Source organism: Entelurus aequoreus, linkage group LG06, assembly GCF_033978785.1.
Source record: "Entelurus aequoreus isolate RoL-2023_Sb linkage group LG06, RoL_Eaeq_v1.1, whole genome shotgun sequence".
Classification (NCBI taxonomy): domain Eukaryota; kingdom Metazoa; phylum Chordata; class Actinopteri; order Syngnathiformes; family Syngnathidae; genus Entelurus; species Entelurus aequoreus.
In genome coordinates this window covers 39,241,202-39,263,759 of record NC_084736.1, presented here as the reverse complement: position 1 = coordinate 39,263,759, position 22,558 = coordinate 39,241,202, and the positions used below count along the sequence as shown (strand labels likewise).

The following is a 22,558-nucleotide window of genomic DNA, read 5'->3' as shown; positions in this document are numbered from 1 at the left end:
CAACGTGTGCTATTTTAATATTTCCATTCATCAAACATTTAATCAAAGGAACAAAATATAAATCCAAGCTTATTTCTGATCAAATGAACTGATTTAATGGATGAATCAGCCTTGATGTCTCTAACAGGAAGTGAACATCACAAACAAAACGTCCAACATTGCCTGTATCATTAAACAACTTCATACATTAAAAGGGAAGGAGATAAAGCTATCTTAACACTCAATTAACAATAATATGCTCTGAGGAAACAATAGTTCATGTCTCTTTTACTTAGAAAGTATATGGTCTGTTTTATTTTTTTTAATAAAATGTGGTTTAAATATTTGCAATATTTGTGTACTTTTTGAGCACATTCTACAATATCGTGATAGCAATGATCCTTTTGGTCACAATAGCCAAGATATGAAACTATATCATCACATCCCGACTATGACCACATGTCAAAGTTCCAGTCCACCCGGGACTGGAACTTTGGTCATCCGCAGTAAAGATCGAGCCTGCTAGCTACCGAGCTAAAAGCTCGGGCTATCAACCCGATAGCCAGCACTGGTCTAGAGGTTGTCAAGAGTGACAACTACCAATGTACACAACAACACATTTCGAGTCGACAGTGAATTTACGATGTGTGCGTTAGAGGTGTTCAGATTGTCATGTGACTTCAAGCTTGACTCCTCATTGGAGACAGGCTCTCTTGGTTTAGTCTTAATTTACCGGAAGTGAGTTCTGGTTTTTGAAGCAGCAAATTTTTTTACAATGAAGTTTTCAGCAATTATTTTTTTAAATACAAAATGAATACATTTTTAAACACAATTTTTTTAGCACTCAATTTTTTCAGCACTACATTTTTTAGCACTACATTTTTCAGCACTAGATTATACACTTATTTTTTTTAAATTTTCATACACTGAATTTTTATACAATTAATTTTCAAACAACATTTTTAAGCACTGAATTTTTCAGCACTGGATTTTTATACCCTGTTTTTTTTTGTTTTTTCATACACTGAAATTTTATACAATCAATTTTCAAACAAAAATTTTTGACCACTGAATTTTTCTGCACTGGATTTTTATACACTGTTTTTTTTTGTTTTTTCATAAACTGAATTTTTATAAAATTAATTTTCAAACAATTTTTATTTTTTTTATTTATTTTTTTTAAATTTATTAATCAATCAACAAAACAATACACAACAATATCACAATAATGCAATCCACTTCCGAAACCAAACCTGTGAAGTGAATTATATTTATATAGCGCTTTTCTCTAGTGACTCAAAGCGCTTTACATAGTGAAACGCAACATCTAAGTTACATTTAAACCAGTGTGGGTGGCACTGGGAGCAGGTGGGTAAAGTGTCTTGCCCAAGGACACAACGGCAGTGACAAGGATGGCGGAAGCGGGGATTGAACCTGCAACCCTCAAGTTGCTGGCATGGCCGCTCTACCAACCGAGCTATACTGCCCTTAATGTTGCTGTCCCAGCAACATTAATAACAACAACAAACAGAGCAATTGAGAGCAATTGAGGGCTCCCAAACATGACATGGAACAATCCAAATGTAGTGAAACAAAAATGAACATTATCGACAACAGCATCAATATTAGTAATAATTTCAAAATAGCAGTGATTAAAAAAAACCCTCATTGATAATATCACTAAAAACATTAATAAATAATAATAACACAATTTGAAATTAACAATAGTGTCACAGTGGCTTACACTTGCATCACATCTCACAAGCTTGACAACACGCTGTGTCATATTTTGGTTCATTTAATAGTTGAAACAAATTTAAATAATGGATCCCATATTCTAATATATGACTCATTATTATCTAAACTAAATGCAGTTTGTTCTAGTGATATCATCTCCATAGCTTGTGTGTACCAGTCAGTATGAGTTGGACTATCAACATCTATTCATTTTTTTAATATTACCCTTTTTGTTATTATGCATATTGAAAGAAATGCATTTTTACTCTTTGATGACACGTTACTAAATTGATGTAGATTCCCAAGGATACAAGTTTGCAGTGTCATTGGGATGTTTATATTAAGGAATGTGATTGCTTCTTTTGTTGTTTTCAACCATAACTCTTTTATTCACTGACATTCCCACAATAAATGAACAAGAGTTGCCTCGACTGCCCGACACTTCATACATAACTTGCTATCTACTAAACCAATTTTAAACTGCTGAGAAGATGTACAATGCAATCTATTCAATATCTTAAATTGAGTCAGTTTATCTTTAATGCTTCTAAAGGGCTTATTGGCATTTTTCCAAATATCATTCCATGATATGTCTCTTTCATCTAAAATGTTTAAGTCCATCATCCATTTCCGAACACATGCATCATTTGCATTTCTAGTGTGGTGTTCATTTATTATTCCATAAAATAGTTTAATTGATTTCTTAATTGTATCTTGATTAAGAAGTGCATCTTCCAGTTCATGGCTATTTAAGGACATACTTTCAGAAGATATGCATTTATTTACAGCGTGTTTTAAAGAGATATAATGTAAAAAATGATTTCTGGGTACATTATATTGATCAACTAAATCATTGAACGGTTTAAAAGAGTTTTTATTAATAATATGATGAGGTTTAGTAATACCTCTGTCTTTCCATGTTGTCCATTTAACCACTTTTTTATTAATGATAATATTAGGATTGTACCAAAGCGGTTGATTTACAGATGTCATTGGGTTGATTCCTAGTAAAAATTGTCAGCACTGAATTTGTATACACTGATTTTTTTTAAACACTGAATTTTTAAACACAGAATTTTCAAACACGCATTTTGCTAACACATTTTTTTCAATGAAATTGTCAGCATATTTTGATGCTAGAAAAAAAATGAAAAAATCAGTTCACAAAATTTATATGCAAAAAATCTAGTTAGATAAAGCCAGTGAAAGTGAAAAAAAAAAGTAGGCGGGTAGAAGACACTCACCCTCGGTCCTCTCTTTCCGTGATTTCCCGGCAATCCTGGAAGTCCTTGAAACCCCTAGAAAGAAACGGTCATTAATAAAGATATATTTAGAGTCTTTATATAATTAGATATACATATATATTCATATTCATGAAATTGTACCCTGTAAAAATAAGAAAAATATTGTGGTTTAAAAAAAAAACTGGCAGCTCAGTTACCAGAACTTTACCATAAAAAAACCTCAAAAAACCTGGTACCGTTTTTCCATTTAATTGTAATTGTAATGCACCTTAAAAACTGAATTTACAATAAAAAACTGCAGTACATTAAAAAAATATCCAAATTGTGTACCGTTTTTCCGTTTACAGTAATACACCGTAAAAACAACCGTAAAATTTTCACCTCAGTTCCCCGAGTTTTACTGTAAAAAAAAATAGTGGTACTATGTACACTAATATGCTGTAAAACCATGGTATTTCTACGATAATATTCTGGCAACTGAGCTGCCAGTTGTTCACCGTACAGTAATATTCTGTAAAAAACACTATTATTTACGGTAAAAAATGAGCTGCCGTTTTTGTTTAAACATATTTTTTACATACACAGTCCAGGCAACACTAAATGGGCCCTAGTGTGTGAATGTGAGTGTGAATGTTGTCTGTCTATCTGTGTTGGCCTTGTGATGAGGTGGCGACTTGTCCAGGGTGTACCCCGCCTTCCGCCCGAATGCAGCTGAGATAGGCTCCAGCGACCCCCCGCGACCCCAAAAAGGGACAAGCGGTAGAAAATGGATGGATGGATGGACAGTCCAGATATACAATTAAACACTTTTTTTCTCCCCAAACAAATAACCCACCGTAAAATTTACAGATGATTTTTTTTTTCAGTGTGCGTTAATAAATATAATAATCAAATGTATAGGCAATTGTCTAATATCATGAGGTGAATCATTACACATTAATATTTATATATTATTTAATATTATGAGGTGAATCTTTATACATTAATATTCATATATTATTTATTATCATGAGGTGAATCCTTAAACATTAATATTCATATATTTATTATGAGGTGAACCTTTATACATTAATATTCATATATTATTCATTATAATGAGGTGAATCCTTATACATGAATATTCATACATTATTTATTATTAGGTGAACCCTAAAACATTAATACTAATATATTATTTATTATCATGAGGTGAATCCTTAAACATCAATATTCATGTATTATTTATTATCATGAGGTGAATCTTTATACATTAATAATCATATACTATTTATTATCATAAGGTTAATCCTTAAACATTAATATTCATATATTTATTATCATGAGGTTAACCCTTATACATTAATATTAATATATTATTTATTATCATAAGGTGAATAATTATACATTAATATTAATATCTCACTTTGAAAGACCAGCAGCCGCCACTATTATCGACCGATAGCACTAAAAAAGTTGAAGGCATCTTTATGAAAATGATCTCTATTAATAAAAGTCATTAGCATTATTCAGTTGCCATGACGACGCACATCAACTCCAGAGTAAACGCAGATGCCAGCAAGTCATGTGACCCATCAGGAAAGTGACCTTCAGCACAAAAGTGGTTGGCAAGACTTCCAGCTCTCATTGTTGGAGCCTTGTGAGTGCTGTGGTTTCCGCAGCAGGAAAGATTTATTTCCCTCAGGCGGGTCAAACACGTGCTCGTGCATGGAAGGTCTCCTCAACAATGGAAAGTGCGTGTAAGCATTTTGTGCTCAGAACAAGCGTGTTGGTGTCACAGTTAAACATGCTGACACAGCTAATACTGCACGGACAAAGATGCATCTCAAAGACTATTCCTACTCAAATAAAGACTATATATATATATATATATATATATATATATATATATATATATATATATATATATATATATATATATATATATATATATATATATATATATATATATATATATATATATATATATATATATATATATATATATATATGTATATATGTATATATATATATATATATATATATATATATATGTATATATATATATATATATATATATATATATATATATATATATATATATATATATATATATATATATATATATATATATATATATATATACACATATATATATATAGTCTTTATTTGAGTAGGAATATACCACCATCACCATCCTCATCAGCACCAGGTGACCTCATCATCGGGCGCCAGGACCCCGAAAAGTCCGCCTGAGCAACCTTACACTCAGGAAAGGCCACTGATGTTCAGTCGCTGCACGTCGGTCAGCTCCTTGGACATTTTCTCTGCTATGGTGGTGGTAGTATTATGCTCTGGGCCTGTTTTGCTGCCAATGGAACTGGTGCTTTACAGAGAGTAAATGGGACAATGAAAAAGGAAGATTACCTCCAAATTCTTCAGGACAACCTAAAATTATCAGCCCGGAGGTTGGGTCTTGGGCGCAGTTGGGTGTTCCAACAGGACAATGACCCCAAACACACCTCAAAAGTGGTCAAGGAATGGCTAAATCAGGCTAGAATGAAGGTTTTAGAATGGCCTTCCCAAAGTCCTGACTTAAACGTGTGGACAATGCTGAAGAAACAAGTCCATGTCAGAAAACCAACAAATTTAGCCAAACTGCACCAATTTTGTCAAGAGGAGTGGTCAAAAATTCAAGCAGAAGCTTGTGGATGGCTACCAAAAGCGCCTTATTGCAGTGAAACTTGCCAAGGGACATGTAAGCAAATATTAACATTGCTGTATGTATACTTTTGACCCAGCAGATTTGCTCACATTTTCAGTAGACCCATAATAAATTCATAAAAGAACCAAACTTCAGGAATGTTTTTTGTGACCATCAAGTATGTGCTCCAATCACTCTATCACAAAAACATAAGAGTTGTAGAAATTATTGGAAAATCAAGACAATCATGACATTATGTTCTTTACAAGTGTATGTCAACTTTTGATCGCCACTGTATGTGTGTATATATGTTTGTGTGTTTTTACAGTATATGTATACATGTATATACAGTAAGTATGCATATGTGTATATACAGTATGCATGTGTATATATACAGTACGTGTGTGTGTGTGTGTGTGTGTGTGTGTGTGTGTGTGTGTGTGTGTGTGTGTGTGTGTGTGTGTGTGTATACATACGTATGTATATATGTATATGTATACTGGTATATGTACAGTATGTATGTATGTATGTGGGAGATAGCTCAAGCTATCTAGTAGCTGGCTACTCGCTAGTGGTCAGAGGAACAGTGTGAGCAAGGCGATGTGTCAGGACGCCATAAAAGTAGTTCCTCTGTGTTAGCACCTACAATAACAATGTCGCTGCAGCTCAGGTAATTTGCAGGTCACGGCATGCAAATAGAGCCTTGTTTGGGAGTTTATTTTAGAGGGCTTTCTAGATGACTCCCCATGACCTCCATTGTTAGCTACCGCATGCTAGCAGATTTTTATTTTTTGTCAACAATGCACGGAAAAAGGAAAGACGTGTGTGTTCTGGTCTCATACAAGGATTGTGGATGATGGGCACATTACTAAAAAAGTCTGATTTGGGACAAACCTAAGCGACGTGTTCAAGTCCACGTCAGCAGCCACCAGCTCAGTCTGATCCAAAGTCGCATTAGGAAATTAGCACATAGCAGCCAACATTTTTGAAATGGTCTAATTAATCATAACCGTTTATCAAACAAACCTGACAGTCGTGTACCGGGAACTCTTGCACAAAGTTTTCCAACAAGTAATCTGCAGTCATCATACTCACTGGAAGTCCCGGTTCTCCCTTAAGCCCAGAGGGCAACGCCAGCAGGGAGACGTAGGTCGGGTCCAGGTCAAACGTTTGGAAGTCATCTAAGGCTGCAGGGGTAGTGGGAGTCATTGATGTGGTTTTGACATCCGGTGTAACTTTTGGATCCGGTTTCTTTGGAGCCTCTGTGTGCTCATTCTGAACTAGGTCGGATGTGGAAGGAGAATTGGTCTCTGGTGGTCTTGTAGAAACTGGAAAATCCGTAAATCCTTTCCCGACAAAAGAGCTGCCATCTCTTTGCTTCGTGCCATTTCCTGCTTGGAAAGATTGTTTCTGGGAAGATGGTGTGGCACTTATCTGAAGGGGTGTCGTTCCGGTCGGAGACTCTAAGACTGTTTCCGACCCTGCACGGTCCACTGGACTGACCGCAGCAGTATCAGGTGTCCATTGCATAGATGTATCGTCCTGAGCAGAGAAGGATTCCTGAGCTGGTATTGAAGTAGGTTTCAGGGGCTTTTGTGTTAACTCTGTCAGTGCCAGAGCAGTTGGGTGTGTTACGTTCGGATTCACGATAACCAGGGACGGCAGGGGTGCCAAAACAGGCCGGTATGTGTCGGCTTCTCTGCATTGTTTCTTAATGTACTCGCAATAGTTATGAGCTGCCTCTGCCGACGGGTATACATCGAACTGGCAGATGGCGCCTTCAAACGGCACCATGTCGTGATTGGTTTTACCCAGCAGGAACGAGCCCTCCGGATCTAGCATCTCCACTTTTTTGGTATGCAAGTCTGCATGGAGGGTTTTGTTCCCACAAGATGTGTGCAAGGACACCTGCGGGCCTCGGAGTTCCAAGCCCAGACTGTGCCACCGGCCGTCGTGAACGTCATAGTCGAACGTGACCGAGTTCCTGTGGCCCACGTGAACCAGGACCTGGCCCGGTGCGAACTGCACACCCAGCTGGACTTTCCTTCTCTTGGACACAATTGAGAAGAGGAAGGCTGTGTTGATGCGGTGAACGGACAAGCTGAGGATCAGCGAGAGGTTGGTGGTGGAGGTGTAGGAAGCGGGGATGACGGTGCGCAGAGGCGCCTGGACACGCGCCCTGGGGGTGAGTATGATGCCGGACTTGAAGGGGATGACGCCATTAGGGACGGATCCAGCGCTCCACGGTGTGGACCCCCTGCCTGTCCTTTGCACAGTGAGACCCAGCTGCTTGAGAATGTCCACATCTTTGGAGACACAGAGGGACAAGTCAGTCAAACCAAACATCAACCACAATATTACAAGTAAGAATCTTCTCTTTCTGTTCGGTGCGGTGGTTCGGTGCCCAACCGTTATCCTATTTTGCACGGGTACTAACTAACACGGCTTATAATATTGGCGCTAATACCTGTTCAACTGAAATAAATGCCTTCTCATTTAGATGAGCATGATAGATTCTGACTGGCTTCGAGCAGTGACTAAGTTTGTGGTCAAAAGCTTGCACATATTTGCCAAAGTGCTCTTGATTTTCAAGAGTTTTCCTTCAACCAGATTTTCTCTTAGTAATTATATTATACCGGGGAAATTCATACAATTAGAATATCGTGCCATGTCAGCAAGTCAACTTGGAATGGGAAACTAATATGTGATATTAACTCGTGCAACGTGAGACATGTCAAGCCTTTATTTCTTATAATTATCATGGCTTTCAGTTTTTGGAAACTTGGTATTTTCTGAGGTTTTTATAAACTGTAAGCCATGATCATCAACACATTATGTCAAAAGAAGGGTAGAAATATCTTAAATCTTAAATCTAAAATGCACGATATTCTATTTTCTTTTACTTTTACCAGTATTGTAGGGTTGTACGGGATACCGGTACTAGTATAGTACCGCGATACTAATTAATCATATTCGTTACTACAGTACTATACCGGCTCTAAAGAATACCGGTCCCCGACCCCCCTTTTTTTTTATCGGACATGATGGCGCGTCATCACGTCATGACATTGCTGGTTTTACGAGCAGAGGAGCATGTTCGGCAGCGCACACACACAGAGTACTTACAAGCAGATACAGTGTGTGGACAAAAAAGGGAGAATGGACGCATTTTGGTGTAAAAAGTAAAGATAAAGGTGAAGTTATAACACTGAAACACCCTCAGGAAGAGGTGCTTTAAGACATCCGCAGTAGGCAGTGTTTTAGCTACTACTAAATCACTAATCCCGGTCTCCATGGCAACAAATAAAGTAAGTTTATTACAAGTACCATTATCACTGGAGAACGAGGAATATCTAAACATGCTTCACTACACACCCTAGGAGGATACAATAGCTCACCGGCGTCACAATGTAAACAAATGCCATGGGTGGATCTACACCTGACATCCACTGTAATGATACTAAGTACAAGAGGGTATCTAGTCAATACTACTATGATTACATCGATATTTTTTATCATCACAAAATCTTTTTTCGTTTAAAAAAAATTCATATTATGTTTATAAAGTCAGTAAATACGTCCCTGGACACATGAGGACTTTGAATATGACCAATGTATGATCTTGTAACTACTTGGTATCGGATCGATACCTAAATGTGTGGTATCATCCAAAACTAATGTCAAGTATCAAAGAAGAGAAGAATAAGTGATTATTACATTTTAACAGAAGTGTAGATAGAACATGATAAAACATAAAATAAGCAGATATTAACAGTAAATGAACAAGTGGATTAATAATCTATTTTTACAGTTTGTCCCTCATAATATTGACAAAGTAATAGGTAGATAAATGACACAATATGTTACTGCATATGTCAGCAGACTAATTAGGAGTCTTTGTTTGTTTACTTACTACTAAAAGACAAGTTGTCTAGTATTTTCACTATTTTATTTAAAGACTAAATTACAATAATAAACATATGTTTCATGTACCCTAAGATTTTTTGTTCAAATAAAGACAATTATGACAATTTTTGTGGTCCCCTTTATTTAGAAAAGTATCGAAATACATTTTAGTACCGGTACCAAAATATTAGTATCGGGACAACCCTAGTATGTTGTCTGGGCAGATGACAAAGATTCTTAAGTTTTAAAAACGTTAAATTTTTGTGTAATTTCCCCATGTTCTATTTGGTAAATTTTCTACAGAATATTAGTTTCTTATAATTATTTTTAAAAACTTTTTTTTTTTTAATGCTACATATGTGCCTCTTAAACTACCGTTGGCGGATAATCCACTTTTTTTTTTTTTTTTTCAAAATAAGAATCGATAAGAGAACCGATAAGGAACCAAATAGAAAGTGGAATCGGAACCAAGAAAATCTTATCAACTTCCATTCCTATTCCTTATTAAAGTACTTTTTTTTTTAAAATGATATTTTCCATATCAAACCACTGTGAATGCACACACTTGGTTATTTTTGTAGTATTCCTTACGACTCAAAGTGGTAAGACTGCAGGAAGTTACTAGGTTATTAGATTACTAGTTACTAAAAATAACTTTATTAATATTGTGTTTTAGTCTGTAACAGAAAATATTACATTTGCCTGAAATAAATCAAATTTAAGAAAAATCCTTATTTAAACTATAAACATTTTTGATCGACTTGAGCCAGTTGATACTGACAACTAAAATACAATTAACTCAATAAATAATAATAAATACCAATTAACTCGAGAGCACAATATAAAGTATAACACACTTCAACCTGCAAAACAAAAATGAATGCAACTATTGGTGCGGATTTTTTAAATATATATCAACAAAAATGAGGAAGGCAGGATTCATGGCGAGAGTGAGCACATTTTGTGGTGCACAGCTTTTCGAAGCGGGGTTTGAAGCATGATACTGATAAAGCACACAAACTATGTTCGCTCACATTACAAAATAAATTGGATTTTTAATGTGAATGGCTACATAAAAATACAGGATTACACACAAAACAAATCCAAGTTAGGCAACCCAAAATGTTCAAAAAGCCATATTGGACCAAAAATACAAAAACCAATCTACCTGGAGCCGCAAAAAATTAAAAGTCTTATATAAGTGTTATAATGAATACAACACATGATGTAAGTGTCTATATTAGCCTACTATAAAAATGACTTTAAACGTCTTATATGTGTTATAATGAAGACAACATATGATGTAAGTGTCTATATTAGCTATGTTAGCCTACTATCAAAATTACTTTAAAAGTCGTATATGTGTTATAATGAAGACAACACATGATGTGTCTATAGTAGCCTACTATCAAAATGACTTTAAAGTCTTATAAAAGTGTTATACTGAAGACAACACATGATGTAAGTGTCTATATTAGTTATATTAGCCTTCTATCAAAATGACTTTAAGTCTTATATAAGTGTTATAATGAAGACAACACATGATGTAAGTGTCTTCAAACCCCGGCCGAGTCGTAGCAAAGACTGTACAATTGGGACCTATTACCTCCCTGCTTGGCACTCAGCATCAAGGGTTGGAATTGGGGGTTAAATCACCAAAAATTATTCCAGGGCACGGCCACCGCTGCTGCTCACTGCTCCCCTCACCTCCCAGGGGGTGATCAAGAGTGATGGGTCCAATGCAGAGAATCATTTTGCCACACTTAGTGTGTGTGACAATCATTGGTACTTTAACCTTAACTATATTAGTCAGAGGTGTGGACTCGAGTCACAAGACTTGGACTCGAGTCAGACTCGAGTCATGAATTTGATGACTTTAGACTGGACTTGACAAAATGTAAAGAGACCTGCAACTCGACTTAGACTTTAACGTCAATGACTTGTGACTTCACTTGGACTTGAGCCTTTTGACTTGACAAGACTTGCTACTTTCCCCGAAACCCAAAGATTAAAAAGTTATTCAGGAGCGCTCCGTATCTTTAATTGTGTACGTGTGTGTGTCTGTCAGCGTGTGTGCTGCCTGTCAGTACAACATCCAATCAAATTACATCCACGTTGTTTTCATCCCACAGCATTCATCCAATCAAATTGCAGGACAACCAATGAAGAAGCGCTGTCCAAACAACGCACCAGTGAGGAAAAATTATGCCAAATATAGTTTCGTTCTGGTATTAAAACTACGAGTTGGTCAACAAAAAAGGAATTGCAGTATGCAAAACATGCGGTTCGAAGATTACAGACGGAGACGCAACAACTTCCAACTCCGTTCGACATTTGAAGTTGCACAAAGAAGGGTAAGTTTTGAATGTAAACTAACGTTTATTGGCTAAGTACCGTAACTTTTATTTGCTGTGTAGTTAAATCAGTGAGGCTGTAAACTAACTGCTAACGTTATTGCAAACATAGACATCTTCTAAGGGTACGCAGCATCGCGCGCTACTGCCTACTGGCACTGACGAGACGCGGGTCCGCCATCTTGGAGTGGTGATCCGCTCCACTCAGTGCAATTCATTTGGCAGGAGCAATGAACTGTTAGCGCATTTAATTAATCTTAACTCACTGAATACCACTCATTTTCACGCGCTTTTATGTCATACGTGTAGCTATGATAAAGGACACTTGTTTTATTATTCATAGTTTGCTTAACAGTAATAGAATATTCTTAAATGCTATAAGTGACCAGACGTCCGAGATCAAAACTGGGAGTATAATCCCAGAAAAGGGGGACAAAAACGGTCAGCGGTCAGCTATTTTTAAGTTGAAGAAACAATATGATTAGGTTATATATACATGCGTATATCCTACATAAGCAATGTATGAATACATTAGATATCTATATATCTTATAGACTGTATCTCTGTTGCTGCAACCGCAGAGAGTTTATTCTGTCTTGACACTTTGTATTGATATTTTGTATTACATTCTTCCCTTAAATGATCATGTTCACAGTGATTGTTTTATATGTATTTTTATGTATGTTGCTTTGGATAAACGCGTCTGCCAAATACTTAAACATAAACATATAAACACCTGAAAGTCTTTATATCAGCTAAAACCACCAATCTGTTTCACTGGATTCAGAATAAAACCAAATTATGTTTTACCCAACAATGTTAGTATTTGAATATTGTTACTTGATGTCTTATTTCTGGTTACAATTATACTGTTAAGAAAGTATTGTCTTATACTTTGCCTAAAATGAGAATGCATCATAATCAGTGGCGGCTGGTGAATTTTGTTTTAGGTGGGGCCGAAAGTTTGTAAACCAAACCCCTATAGGGGGGTCATCCTCCTCCGAGATTTTTTTGTGATTTTCACATACAAATATTGAATATCTTTACTCCTTCTCAACTCTGTGGTAATATTCTTTTCACGAAATACAACCAATAATATGTTAATGTTAAATCTTACTTGTGAAAAGTAAACCCCCCGATTCCTATTTTCAACAGTCCGCTCATTTGAGCAGGAAAACGCTGAACACCAGCCCGGAATCTTTGTTTTCTACCTGTCAACTGTAAGTTTAGGCTGCTCGCCGGCTCCTCATCACCACTTCAAGATGGCGGCCGAATTTTCCGCGTCTCAGCAGCCAATTTTGCGTCTACTTATAAGATGTCTATGGTTATAACGTCATTGCAAACACGGCAATCTGTTGCGTTCACTGCAGTTTGCTACTTTATTCATACTTTTTGTCAAGTGATTTTTTTAAGCAGGGTTGCATGAGGTACCTATACATAACGTTACGTTAGTCAATGTATCACACACAGTAACGTAACGTTAGACGGCGGTCAGCAGCACCGCGTATTTTAGCCACCTACAAAAAGACAAACTTAGTAAAATAAAGGTCAGTTAAAATGTATACTATATTAAGAATATGTGTACATATTGCAAAGGGCCCTGACATCTAAAAAGTACAACTCTTTTCATTGTTATGTTCATGTATTTGTTATGTTTTTCATGTGTACGCACACAAACACACATACAGTATGAAATGAGATCAATGAGATAAGGTAAGAACAGGATAAAAACTGCTGTGGAACTAGTTACAATGCAATATGCCGTGGAAATACAATGTTAACACTTTTGTGCAAATAAGTACAGTTGCACTTGTTTTTTCAAATGTGTTTATTCTGTAAAAGAATGAGTTAAATGTTTAAAATAACTGGTTAATAGTGCTATTATGAAGTGCAATGTCAGCACTATTTTTTTGTCCTGCAATTTCAAATGCACTTGTTTTAATAAATAAATACATCGTTTTAAAAGCATACACAATCTGTGTAAATATATTAGTCTGTGATTAAAAGGACTTGAAAGGACTTTAAACTCAAAATGCAGGACTTGGGACTTGACTTGAGACTTTCCAGTCTTGACTTTGGACTTGACTCGGGACTTGCCTGTCTTGACTCGGGACTTGACTCGGGACTTGAGGGCAAAGACTTGAGACTTACTTTTGACTTGCAAAACAATGACTTGGTCCCACCTCTGATATTAGTTATATGTGTTATAATTAAGACAACACATGATGTAAGTGTCTATATTAGCTATATTAGCCTACTATCAAAATGACTTTAAAAGTCTTATATAAGTGTTATAATGAAGACAACATATGATGTAAGTGTCTATATTAGTTATATTAGCCTACTATCAAAATTACTTTAAAAGTCTTGCAAAAGTGTTATAATGAAGACAACACATTATGTAAGTGTCTATATTAGCTATAATAGCCTACTATCAAAATGACTATGTGTCGCAGGCTGACGCAAATCTTCGTTGACAGAAATGTCGAAATGTAATATTTATTCTACACATTTTTACAACATTGGAAAACATTAGTAAAACTTTTCAAAGGGTGAGATAACTCCTGGAAATGACTGTCTTAGAATGGCCAAAGGTATAGATGTGTGTGTCCAAGTTAAAGGACACAGCTGGCCATCTTCTTCTAATGGATTTATTACAATCTTTGCAAGCTGTGTAACGTTTGCTGTGGTCTGGAACAACATGGCACACAACTTTCAGAAATGCAGCCAATATTACATACAGATAATGTGTCATGAGACATGCAAATATAAATTAAATACACAGAGGACATAAGTAAAGGAAAATAAATTATCTCAAATGTACCTACAAACGAGGCATAATGATGCAATATGTACATACAGCTAGCCTAAATATAGCATGTTAGCATCGATTAGCTTGCAGTCATGCACTGACCAAATATGCCTGATTAGCACTCCAACAAGTCAATAAAATCAACAAAGATCACTTTTGTGCATTCACGCACAGCTTAAAAGGCTTGGTGGACAAAATGAGACAAAAGAGTGGCATAAAACACGTCTTTCTGTGGCAGCATCGGAGAAAGTTGTACACGTTAAAAAAACTGTTGCGTCACAGTCAACTACGGTGAGTTCAAATACCGACGAAATTACTAGGACAAAACGGCGCTCGGCAAATAATCTCATCAGTGAAGCATCCACACAAACATATTAAACAGTGGGCTTTTTAACAATTAGGAAGGTTTGTGTCATGTGTTTCCTCCTACGGAAACTCTATTAAAACAAAAATATAATTTTCCCTCATCTTTTTCCATTTTCAAACATTATTGAAAAAGCACCAGGGAGCCACTAGGGCAGCGCTAAAGAGCTGCGGGTTGCCAAACCCCACACTAAAGTGGGAAAGTAACTAAAATGGCTGCTACAGTAAGACGGGGATTCATATATTCGTCGCTGTTTATCTGACCCATGAAACATGACAAATTTGGGAGATGGGCACTATACACGTTAACCCTCAGATGGCAGTAGAGTGTTGAATATCTTAAAAAGGTGTCTTGTGGCAATTTCAACTTTGACCACAGCGTCGGTTGCTGTGGAGCGTGGCACTTTCCATCATTTTCAGCAGACTGCATTGCAAAATGATTATAATATGTGGACGCATTAAACATGTTTGACTGTGTACACAGCTTATGTCTATTACTATTATACATCATTTCCAGGTGTATGATCATGTATTTCATCTTTGGTGCCTTTTTTTGGGTGGTGGCTCTACTGAATTGTCTGAGAAAATGCAAGGTGGCGCTCTAAGTTTGCTCACGCAGTGATGTTCTTTTAAATAGCAATGGGTTCCAATTTCCCCAAGGTAATAAACAAACAGCGGGAACACAGTCATTGTCAACAAAAGTCTCCCCGCCCGGGGCTAACAAATCAAACTCAGTTTAGGGTTCGAGTTGATTTGCTGCAATTTGTGCAGTCGTTACATTCGTCTCCATTAAGACCAGCGCTGGAAATGCGGGCTGAACTGGTCCCTGGAGAGGACGGCTGTGTTTTTTATTTTTATTTTTAAGAACGGATTATCGCACGGTATTTTGAAGAGGATAACTACGACATGAACTAATACACTCGTGAAAATATAACGCAGACAATTTGGTGTTTAAGTATCACTTGGGAGGGGATTATGGGTCATTTTGACAGGTGGGTGTTTTTATACTCCTGCCCAGCTTTGTGGAGTTAAATTCAAACCATATATCATCATATAGAAACACAATGTAGATTAGGGCACCGCGTTTTAAAGACACACACTCCGCTTTCATGAAACGTCTTTTAACTCATATGCCTGATATATATATATATATATATATATATATATATATATATATATATATATATATATATATATATATATATATATATATATATATATATATATATATATATATATATATATATATATATATATATATATGCCTGATATATATATATATATATATATATATATATATATATATATATATGCCTGATATATATATATATATATATATATATATATATATATATATATATATATATATATATATATATATATATATATATATATATATATATATATATATACATATATATATATATATATATATATATATATATATATATATATATATATATATATATATATATGCCTGATATATATATATATATATATATATATATATATATATATATACCCTGATATATATATATATATATATATATATATATATATATATATATATATATATATATATATATATATATATATATATATATTGGGCAGCACAGTGGCAGAGGGGTTAGTGCATCTGCCTCACAATACGAAGGTCCTGAGTAGTCCTGAGTTCAATCCCGGGCTCGGGATCTTTCTGTGTGGAGTTTGCATGTTTTCCCTGTGACTGCGTGGGTTCCCTCCGGGTACTCCGGCTTCCTCCCACCTCCAAAGACATGCACCTGGGGATAGGTTGATTGGCAACACTAAATTGGCCCTAGTGTGTGAATGTGAGTGTGAATGTTGTCTGTCTATCTGTGTTGGCCCTGCGATGAGGTGGCGACTTGTCCAGGGTGTACCCCACCTTCCGCCCGATTGTAGCTGAGATAGGCTCCAGCGACCCCCTGCTACCCCAAAAAGGACAAGCGGTAGTAAATGGATGGATGTATGGATGGATATACATATATATATATATATATATATATATATATAAACATACATATATATACACATACATATATATATATATTTTTTTTAAGTAGTGCTATAAACATTTTTCTTTAGTAAATTACGTTTATTAAAGAGTAATTATATTATTAATTAAATTACTTATTTGGCAAAAAAACCTGTAACTAAAATTAATACATTTTTTAAAGTAATTTTCTAAACACTGGTGTATTAGTATATATGTGTTTTGTTACGGTCGCGTTGTAGTGACGGTCGTGTTCCCACGATGCAAAAAACAAGATGCAGTAGAAGCAGCGTGCAAGTAAGAGTCTTTTAATTCCATATACTGTAGATGGCAGAAAACACTCAAAAGGGACGTGCTGCTCAAAGGCACACGGGTAGCACAGGGCAACACTTAGCTTAAGGCTAAAACACAAGCAATAGCGAGAGCCAAACGAACGCGAACTGTCGCATAGAGCAAATGGTGAGACGAGTATAAATCGGAGCGTGATTAGTGGCGGCAGCAGGTGGGGACACTAATCAATAAACAGAAACGAGTGCGTGTGTGATGAGTGCACCTAGCAACCAGAACATAAAGGAAGAAGAGCTCAGAAAAATAGACTCAAAACCGAGGAGAGTAACAACAAATAGCCTGACCTATTCCACAGGTCGTGACAATATGATCGATACTGGAGTGATTATGTCGATATTTCTCAATTTTTGTTGTTGTTGTTTTTGTTCATGTTTAAAAATATAGGGTATAATTCCCTGGACATAGGAGAACTGAGGGCAAAATACAAAATATTTAAATGAGTAGTAAATTGTAGTTTTTGATTTACTCTTTTGGGTTATTGTGTACTATTGTACTTTGTTTTGATCAAATGATTGTATGTCGTCGGTAATTAAGAAACTCGTTTTAATATTGTGTTATGAAACTGTCAAAAGCACTCAGCGTAAATACTTTGAGAAATATACAGTTAATACTAGTGGCGGGCCGTGCGTTTCCTACCTAGGCCTACTTAGTCCTACTTCAATAAATACCTCTCAAAATACCATAATTTATGTTGCCACATAACCACGGCTTGAAAAATACTAAAAATAAACACACTTGTGCACTACTGGATATTGAAACACCTCAATTTGTCACTCGTGTACAAAACGGGCTGTTTTTTGGCGCATTTAAAAATCAATAAACCCGCATCGGACGTGGTACTGTCAAAACTAAAATCATTGTAAAAAACATGTTGAATGTGAAAATATTTTGAACTCACAATTTGTAAAGCCGTTGGTACCGCTCGTAGTTGGTTGATTCAAGTGGAAGTGGCGGGCAAACCATTTCACCGCCAGGACAGCTTAACTCGTTTCCAGGGTCGGCCGACCAAGATCTAGTCTCTCTTTAAATATTTTTCTTGAAAATGCCCTTGCAAATATATATCTGCCACCTAATCAACGTTTTGCTCTGCTTCTTTGTTGGTTAAAAAAGTGAGTGCCGCTGATTTCTCCGCTGGCCGGGTATGGCTCCGGTGCCACTTTCTCCTTTCATAAATCCCAACTTGTGATTGGATACTTGGGAGTGACAAGTGAGCATCCAACCACAGTCACGTTCAACGTAAGGCTACCTAGATGGGCTATTTTCAACAACTTGTGATCTGATCGCAACTGTCTGTTAACTGAACGTCCTTTGTCACTTTACACTAATGTTGGTTCAGAAGGTCTCCGGCAGAATTCATACAGCGCTGGCAACAAGTTAGCTGAATTTTGATTGGATGACAGCTGTAACTTAAAACAGCAACACTGGAGCCTAATATGACATGAATACAATATGATGAATACTTTTATATATTTATGAAAACTAAATGAAAAATAAAATGAAGTTTTATAAATTTTTGATCATGGTTTATGTTAGGCCAGCAGAGAAGGCCTTGCTGGCCCTGACGGCACACCACTGGTTAATACACGCTATCAGTATCTGCTGATTGTTCTTCTAATGTACAAAACTAAAGTCTGATATCAATTTTAGAAATCAGAATCAGTTTCTACTTGAAAGTCTGTCATAAAAAGTTGGAAAGTCCCCATTAGAGCGATAGTCTGGCGCTGTCAAACAAAAGGAGCTGTGTTTAGCTTCAAGAGGTCGGAAAATCATGGAGGGCCAATCAGCTCATCCTGGATAATGTGCGTTAATCCTCTCAGTACGTGCAGTGGCGAAACTCCGCTTACATAAAGATGGCAAATAGGAAGGCTTTTTTTTCCGGAAAAATGCAACACGGGAAAGCTGGTTTAATAATGAATGAAAAGAGTTGAAATGTAGACACAGCAGGAGGAGGGAAACCCTGCTAAGTCACGGTGGGGGGTCAGCTTCACGTTCAAAACACATCAAAGAGAAACGCTGTCTGGCAGACATTTTAATTGTTAAGATTCAAGCAAGACTATCATTTGACAACTGTGAGCTCCTGTCAAAGTTTTGCTGCGTATTGACAATGGAGGCTGCCCGAGGCTTCTTTCCACCTCCTGCTGATACCAAACAAATAATCCAAACTTCTACTTTGATCATAGCTTTGTTTTTCATCCTCAATACAACAACTGACGGTTCAATCCCATTCTTGAGGTGGCGATGCAATTCAGAGAGAATTCTGCCGGAGGCCTTTTGAACCAACATTAGTGTAAACGAACAAAGGACGTTCAGTTAACAGACAGTTGCGATGAGATCACGAGTTGTTGACAGTAGCCCATCTAGGTAGCCTTACGTTGAACGTGACTGTGATTAGATGCTCACTTGTCACTCCCAAGTATCCAATCACAAGTTGGGATTTACGAAAGCAGAAATTGGCACCGGAGCCATACCCGGCCAGCGGAGAAATCAGCGGCACTCACTCTTTTAACCAACAAAGAAGCAGAGCAAAACGTTGATTAGGTTGCAGATATATATTTGCAAGGGCATTTTCAAGAAGGATATTTAAAGAGGGACTAGATCTTGTGAGACGAGGTCGGCCAACCCCGGAAGCGAGTTAAGCTGTCCTGGCGGTGAAATGGTTTGCCTGCCGCTTCCACTCGAATCAACCAACTACGAGCAGTACCAATGGCTTTACAAATTGTGAGTTCAAATATATTTTTTCACATTTAATATGTTTTCTACAATTATTTTAGTTTTGACAGTACCACGTCCGATGTGGGTTTATTGGTTTTTGAATGCGCCAAAAAATAGCCCGTTATGTACACTAGTGACAAATTGAGGTGTTTCAATGCGCAGTAGTGCACACGTGTGTTTCTGAGTAGTATTATTCAAGCCATGGATAAGGAAGTAGTTTAAATGTGTTGTTACTGTTACAATGTCAATAGCACACACCATAAATACATTGAAAAATGTACAGTTAATACATGTGATCGGTATTGGTATCGGTCAATCCCTGATCGGATTTAATTCTAACAAAACCTCTTCTCACCTTCCCCGTATCTTCTTATAAGAGATCTGCTCTGTGCGGTTAAAATATTCCAGCAAGAATAATAGCATTTTGTCCGTAGTTAACTCATAATTAATTGCGATTAATTGCAGATAGATGAAACCAATCACAACCGGACTGTTCAGTTTGTCTTAGTTTAGAGGTTCTTGGCCCTTTTGACCACAGGGCCCAATTTTTTCACTACATAGGAGCCCGGGGCCCACTCAAATATTAACACTAAATGAATCATGTTACTCTTGATTTTATTCAAAATCAATAATTACATCTAACCTGCTTACAGTTTGCAACCTTGTCCAATGATATGAAGGCATGTGTTAATCACAAAGATTATTATCAAGGGTTAGGTCAGACTGATTATCAAACAAATACTAATCACATATACTGCAAAATAAGGCACTCATAAAAACTGATGAAAAATAAATGTACATACAATTAATGCAAATCTCACTAAATTAATAAGTAATAATGCCATAAATGTTTAAATAAATGTACATACCATCCATCCAATTAATGCAAATCTAACTAAATTAATAAATAATAATGCCCTAAATGTTTAAATAAACTGAATAAAATTAAAGTGCAAATGAAATAGAGCCTTACCACTTTAGTCATAATTTTTGCACTTAAGAAAAAGTATCGGCTTTCTGTCCAGAAAACATGGTAATTTAAATTATGTAAGCAAGCAATTTACTGTAGTTAATCACAAATCGAAATTTAAATGTGAATAATCAGATTTTTTTTTTAAACAAAACACATTTGACACCGCTAAAATACATTTTAACTAACTTAATGGTAAATAAAACCAAACATGTTTCTATAACTGTCAAAATATAAAGTGCAAACAAAAATACAACTTCACCACTTTAGTCATAATTTTTGCGCTTCAGAAACTGATTTTAGCTCAAAACTTGTTTGTTTGAGATTGCCATTGAGGTTACCATGAATTGATTTACGTGGACCCCGACTTAAACAAGTTGAAGAACGTATTCGGGTGTTACCATTTAGTGGTCAATTGTACGGAATATGTACAGTACTGTGCAATCTACTAATAAAAGTTTCAATCAATCAATCAATAATTACTGCCACAAGTGGTGGAAACGTTTATTACAACTGAGTCTTAGTTGATTTGTTTTGGACATGCTTAACACCTTCCATTACATATTTGAATAGAAGTAGGAAGAACCAGATCCTTTTTTCATCCTAACATCGTCTGATAATGATGTTCTCGGGGCATTTACTGAACTGGCTTCATCCGTTACCCACTACAGGAGGGAACATGCCCAGACAAGAAAGGGTTTCGCTCTATTGTGACGATGAATACATCGAATCCTGCACCAAGCCCTCAGACTAGCACTGTCTTATTGACATTTTTGTATTGCTTCATATATATTTTCTCAGGATTCTAAGAACATGACTGTCATATTGAGTAAAAAACAATGGTTTTGTGTTTGCAAAACTTACAAAAGCACATGTTTCTAGTAAAACTCACAAATATACATTACAACAAGCATTATTAGACATATTGCATGTTTGGTTTAGGAGTTATGCTTAAAATATTTTTTTATTGCTTCAAACACATTTTCTCAGGATTCTAAGAACATGACTGTCATATGGAGTAAAACACTAATGTTTGTGTTTGCAAACCTTACAAAAGCACATGTTTCTAGTCAAACTCACAAAGACACATTAATCCAGGCATTATTAGACATATTGCATGTTTGGTTTAGGAGTTATGCTTGAAACAATTTGTTATTGCTTCAAACAAATTTTCTCAGGATTCTAAGAACATTACTGTTATATTGAGTAACAATCTATTTTTTGTGCTCGCAAACCTTACAAAAGCACATGTTTCTCGTAAAACTCACAAAGATATGTACATTAATTCAGGCATTATTAGACGTATTGCATGTTTGGTTTAGGAGTTATGCTTGAAACAATTTTTAATTGCTTCAAACACATTTTCTCAGGATTCTAAGAACATTACTCTCATATTGAGTAAAAAAAACTATTTTTTATGTTCAGATAGAAATAAAAAATAA

General features: G+C 36.0%; 1 protein-coding gene across 1 annotated transcript in view; it reads right to left on the bottom strand.

The window, feature by feature from the left end:
* LOC133652217 (collagen alpha-1(XXVII) chain B-like) overlaps nucleotides 1–22,558 on the bottom strand; it is a 276,843-nt gene that overhangs the window by 242,520 nt on the left and 11,765 nt on the right. The window contains exons 3-4 of the mRNA XM_062050720.1: nucleotides 6,736–7,946; nucleotides 2,961–3,014 (exon numbers count right to left, since the gene is read on the bottom strand). Coding sequence (XP_061906704.1) covers nucleotides 2,961–3,014; nucleotides 6,736–7,946 — 1,265 coding nt within the window. The remainder of the gene's footprint in view (nucleotides 1–2,960; nucleotides 3,015–6,735; nucleotides 7,947–22,558) is intronic.